At 43.8% G+C, this 5,813-nt stretch overlaps 1 protein-coding gene across 1 annotated transcript; it reads right to left on the reverse strand.

Annotated features, from left to right (window-relative positions):
* Window positions 1-373: 373 nt before the first annotated feature.
* On the reverse strand, window positions 374-5,052 carry LOC147608136 (pentatricopeptide repeat-containing protein At2g03380, mitochondrial-like). The gene is made up of 2 exons (XM_086790177.1): window positions 4,893-5,052; window positions 374-4,741 (listed from the first exon to the last, which is right to left on the reverse strand). Exons 1-2 carry the CDS (start codon window positions 5,019-5,021, stop codon window positions 1,415-1,417), a joined length of 3,456 nt encoding a protein of 1,151 aa, XP_086646303.1. The 5' UTR covers window positions 5,022-5,052; the 3' UTR covers window positions 374-1,414.
* Between the last annotated feature and the right edge of the window lie 761 nt (window positions 5,053-5,813).

Raw genomic sequence — 5,813 nt, forward strand, 5'->3', positions numbered from 1 at the left:
GTAGGCTATATACTTACCAAAAGAGACGTTATTCGTGGAGCGATGCGTGGAGGCCCATAAGAATGAGAAAAGAAAGAGAATGGCGAGCTCTAAGAAATCGAATGGTAGCGATCTGACTCTACCTCTACCTATATTCGTATAGAAGGCCTGCTCCTACATATCCAAAACATGATTTACTCCTAATATTCATATCCTCAATGATAAAAAGGACTATAAGATCCCAGAAGTTTAAGAAGTTTTTCAAAGTTCAGATAGAGGTGCAAAACATACTCTTTGCCAAGCCCATTCAATGTGACTAACACCAACCAAGTCATCGTCATCATCATCAAACAAGAGCTCCAGTAGAGGCAAGGACATCTACAAGCCCTTTCACTTCAATGAATAATCAATGATGCTCATCTTATTCCTTTGCTAATTATGTGACTCTTATTTTAATTACATCTTTCTTGCCTTGGTACTTTGCTATATATCTTAACCAAGGTATCCCATGCATCCTTAGGTGTCATTGCATTCTGTATGTGGCCAATCATAGCGTTTAACATGCTAATAGATAGCCATACATCACTTTGCTAGCTCTCATGCCATGACTTGGAAGACATGCGCCTATTGAGAAGTGACATTTTCTTTTCGAAGCTCCAGCTCCTTCTCATCACCTGAAATAAACTCCCCCGGTTTCATTTTCCCATGAGGAAGTTTCTCATCCTCAACTTCCATGCTTGAAATTTGATCTTGTCTTGCTTCTCACTTCCTCTTCCTTTATATATAGTAGACTGTAGGGATATGAAAGATAGGGAGTACCACACATAAGATATAACCATTTCTAAGAGCTATCACAAAATTCACCAAGAATAAGATCTATATGCAATTGATCCTTTGTTCAGCACCGAGCTCATTATGTTCAAGCGCTCTTGTAAGCAAGACATCCTCCGTCCAGAGTCTATCTAGATCGTCATCAAAGCTCTTCACCCAGATCACACGAGTGGGTGGACAACCATCAATTTGGAAGCAGTAATAGTGCTCACTCTCCACTTCTTCTGCAATTCAATGCTTTGTGTTGTGAAGATTTTGCTTCTACTGTAGTGTATTCTTACAAAGAGATATTGAAGTCAAAGTCGTATGGGCATTGGTTGTAAACAATGGCCTGGTGAAATTTACATTCAAGTTCATTCCATTGGCTTAACCATAAGAAAAATATAAAGCATGTAAGCAACTGCAGTCTTCATGTTGTAAGAACCGTAGATTTTGGTGGCATTGATCCTCATTTGGAGGGAAAGATCTTCCCGCTTTGCAAATGTTTTTGCTTTGGGAATGCCTTTTATCCCTGAATGCAAAGTTTGGTCAGCATCCATCCACCAATGTGTCCATGATTGTTTATTTCACTTCCATTGCCTCTAACTTGTTCATCATCTACAAGTCAGCATTCTATATAGATGTTGGACATACAGACATAAGCTGCAGCATCCTTTTCATCCAATCTAATTGCATGTTCAAAGATCTGTCTTCCAATCTCCACATAGCCACACTTTCGACAAGCATTTAACAAAGTATGCCACACCACATGATTAGGATGGAATGGCATCTTCTTGATCATTGCTACTGCCTTATCTAACTGGCCAGCACGACCAAGGAGATCAACAATGCAAGTGTGGTGCTCAAGAACTGGAATGATGCCGTAGTCTTTGCTCATGGCCTCAAAGTACATCTGACCCATATCCACTAGACCTGTGTGACTACATGCATTAAGGACACTAAGGAATGTGACCAGATTTGGCTTTTCACCTTCTTCTATCATTCTGTCAAAGAAATGGAAAACCTTTTCACTTTCTCCTAGCAGTGCATACCCTGAAATTAGTGCAGACCAAGAGACTATGTCTCGAGCTGTAAGCTTGTCAAACACTTCCTGTGCTTTTGCAGGCCAGCCACATTTAGCATACATATCAACCAATGCATTGCCAACATCAAGATCTCTCTGCAACAACCCTGTTCTAGCAATCACGGCATGTATTTCTTGACCCTTTCCTATGGCTCCTATACTGCCACAAGCTTTCAAACAGCAAACAAAAGTCACAGCATCTGGAGAGATGCTCTCATGTTGCATCTGTTCCAAACAGTTTAGTGCCTCCTCACCACACCCATGTTCTGCATATCCTGCGATAAGTGAAGTCCATGAGACTACATCTCGACCTGGAAGCTTGTCAAACACTTTCTGTGCTTTTGCAAGCAAGCCACATTTAGCATACATATCCACCAAGGTGCTGCCAAGGAGAAGGTCTCCTTCCAACAACCCACCTCTCGCAATCTCAGCATGTAATTCTTGGCCCTTATCTACAGCTCCCGTGCTGCCACAAGCTTTCAAGCAGCAAGCAAACGTTACAGCATCTGGAGGGGGACCCTCATTTTGCATCTGTTCGAAACAGTTTAAAGCTTCCTCACCACGCTCATGTTCAGCATATCCTGCAATTAATGCATTCCATGAGACTATATTTTGAATTGGAAGCTTGTCAAACATATCTTGTGCTTCTGCAAGGGAGCCACATTTAGAATACATATCAACCAATGCATTGCCGATGTCATCTCTTTCCAGGAACCCTCTTCTTACAATCTCAGTATGCATTTCTTGGCCCTTCTTTGTGGCTCCTAAGATGCCACAAGCTTTCAAGCTACAAACAAATGTGATAGGGTCTGCAGATACACCCTCATGTTGCATCTGTTTGAAACAGTTCAAAGCTTCCTCACCATGCTCGTGTTGGGCATAACCTCCAATTAGTGCATTCCATGAAACTACGTTTCGAACTGGAAGTTTTTCAAACACACCCTGTGCTTTTGCAAGCAAGCCACATTTAGCATACATATCAACCAGCGCATTGCCAACAACATCATCTCTTTCCAGCAACCCTTGCTTAGCAATCTCAGCATGTATTTCTTGGCCCCTGTCTCTGGCTCCTATGCTGCCACAAGCTTTCAAACTGCAAACAAGTGTTAGAGCATCTGGAGATACGCCCTCAAGTTGCATCTGTTCAAAACAGCTCAGTGCTTCCTCACCATGCCCGTGTTCGGCATATCCTGCAATTAGTGCAGTCCATGAAACTACATCTCGAACTAGAAGCTTGTCAAACACTTCCTGTGCTTTTGCAAGCAAGCCACATTTAGCATACATGTCAACCAATGCGTTCGCAACAGCAAGGTCTCTTTCCAACAGTCCTTTTCTAGCAATATCTGCATGTATTTCTTGCCCCTTGTCTGTGGCTCCTAAACTGCCACAAGCTGTCAAACTGCAAACATATGTGATAGCGTCCGGAAACACACCCTCATGTTGCATTTGGTCAAAACAACTAAGTGCTTCATTAGCAAACCCATATTTGGCATATCCTGTGATTAGTGCATTCCACGACACCACGTCTCGAACTGAAAGATTGTCCAACACTTTCTGTGATGTTACAAGCAAGCCACATTTAGCATACATATCCACCAAGGAGCTGCAAACATACAGATCTCTATCAAACCCCTTTCTAACAATCTCAGCATGTATTTCTTGGCCCCTGTCTGCGGCTCCTATGCTGCCACAAGCTTTCAAGCTACAAACAAGTGTGATAGCATCCGAACTGACACCCTCATGTTGCATCTGTTTAAAATAATTCAAAGCTTTCTCACCATGGCCATGTTCAGCATAACCCGCAATTAGTGCAGTCCATGAGACCACATCCCGTACTGGAAGCTTTTCAAACACTTCCTGTGCTTTTGTAAGAGAACCACATTTGCCATACATATCCACCAACGCATTGCCAACAGCAAGATCTGTCTCCAGCAATCCCTTTCTGTTAATCTCTGCATGTATTTCTCGGCCCTTGTCTGTGGCTCCTATACTGCCACAAGCTTTCAAGCTGCAAAGAAGCGTAACAGCATCTGGAGAGATGCCCTCAAGTTGCATCTGTTCAAAACAGTTCAGTGCTTTCTCACCATGCCCATGTTTGGCATATCCTGCAAGAAGTGTGTTCCACGAGACTACATCTCTAACAGGAAGCTTGTCAAACACTTCCTGTGCTTTTGCAAGCGATCCACACTTGGCATACATATCAACCAAGGTGCTGCCAACAAAGAGGTCTCTTTCTATCAAACCCTTTTTAGTAATCTGAGCATGTATTTTGCAGCCTCTTTCCAAGTCTTTCAACTGAGCACAAGCCTTGAGTACAGCCACAAAAGTGTGCCTGCTAGGATATATGGAATGATCCTGTTGCATTTTCTGATAGAGGATGAGGGCATGCTGTGACTCCCCACATTTAACATAACCTGTGATAAGAGACTTCCAGGAAGACTCGTTCCGATACACGAGCCTGTCGAAAACCTGCTGGGCGTTCCGTATGCTTCCCACTTCCACTAGCATGGAGACGAGGAGGTTCCCAAGTGATGTGTGAGCTTCCAACCCATTTCTCTGCAAGTAGGCATGCAAGCGCAGCACACTCTCATGGTTCCTCTCCTTTCTGCACTTGTGGAGGATGCGATGAAAGTCCTCGACCGCAAGCTGAGGCAGCGTCCCTGCTTCCAAAGAAGTGATTGCCTCCTCTAAGCTAAGCATCTCCCAGACCCTGTCTGTGTCTTGATGGTGTATTCCCTTGATGGCATGAAACTCTTCTATTTTCTTGAGCCTTGGCATATATAAGGCCCTACTGTGATTGTACCGGCCGTCCGACCAAAGCCACTCTGTGGTAGGTTTATGGTCTAAATCTGAGGCCCTCTGGTTTGTCTGCGGAAAACACAAAGGGTAGAGAAGACTTACTCATCAGCAGAGGCGCCCCAATCTGATGTAGAAGAGTAGGCGCAGACAAGGTCTGCTCTATCTCTGTCATGGTGTTCCCTACCTCCTCTTGTGCAGAAATAAGAAGGTACCCACTTACTTTCGTGTTCCGGTTGTGGGGTGGATCCCTTAAGAAGTCCTTCCAAGAGCGCTCTGTACTTGCTGTTGATGGTGGAGAGCCATTCACAACTTGAGCTCCTTGCGGGCAGAAGGCGGCCAGTTTTTCCATGCTCGGTCAGCGAAAAAAAAGAGCGAAAAAATCCACAATGAGGTTATAGCTCAAGTAGCGAAAAATCGCTAATGAGGTTAAAGGTGTTTAAACCCCCTTTGGTGCTTCCTCCGTGGCATCCCTTAAGGGTGGATAAAAAAGTAGCAACAATCTTCTTTTCAATAAAAATAACGACCTAGACAGGTCAATATATTATCTTGGGATAAAGTGTCATTCTCAAACACACCACACACAATATATGCATGGCATGCCTTCGGGCGTGTAGTTGAGTTGGTAAAGCCGTCGGGTTTCACGATGGGGACCCAAGTTGGCACGCTTGTTGAGCTAATGGACTGGATCCACCCTCCCAACAAGAATAGATATGCATTTCACACCACAGAGAATAGATATGCATGTCGTTGTACCAATTGTAAGTTTTTATGTATACATATATCCGTTCACATAATGTATACTCTTGTAACATCTACATACAGGTTTGCATAAGTTTAATTGTCTAATGGACAATGCATACAAAGCCTTGGGTCTTTTACACAAACTATACATATTGCATCTAACCCATTGGCTTGCAAGTTCTATGTGGTTCCCATAGGTGAGACAAAAGAAGCAGTCATCCTCAGAGGAAGCTGGGTCCAGAACGCTACAAGTAAAATCAACTCCCCCGCTGACAACACAGCTACCCTCAAGCTTCCCCAAGGCAAGGCAATAATGATCCTCTGGGACGAGGAGTGCATCAACTCTGATCCTTTTCCCCCATCAACTGCTTCCACAAAGGGTACTCCCTCACCCCCCACA

Source organism: Cibotium barometz, chromosome 54 (assembly GCF_041138505.1).
Source record: "Cibotium barometz isolate CiBa-2024 chromosome 54, ASM4113850v1, whole genome shotgun sequence".
NCBI classification, from domain to species: Eukaryota; Viridiplantae; Streptophyta; class Polypodiopsida; order Cyatheales; family Cibotiaceae; genus Cibotium; species Cibotium barometz.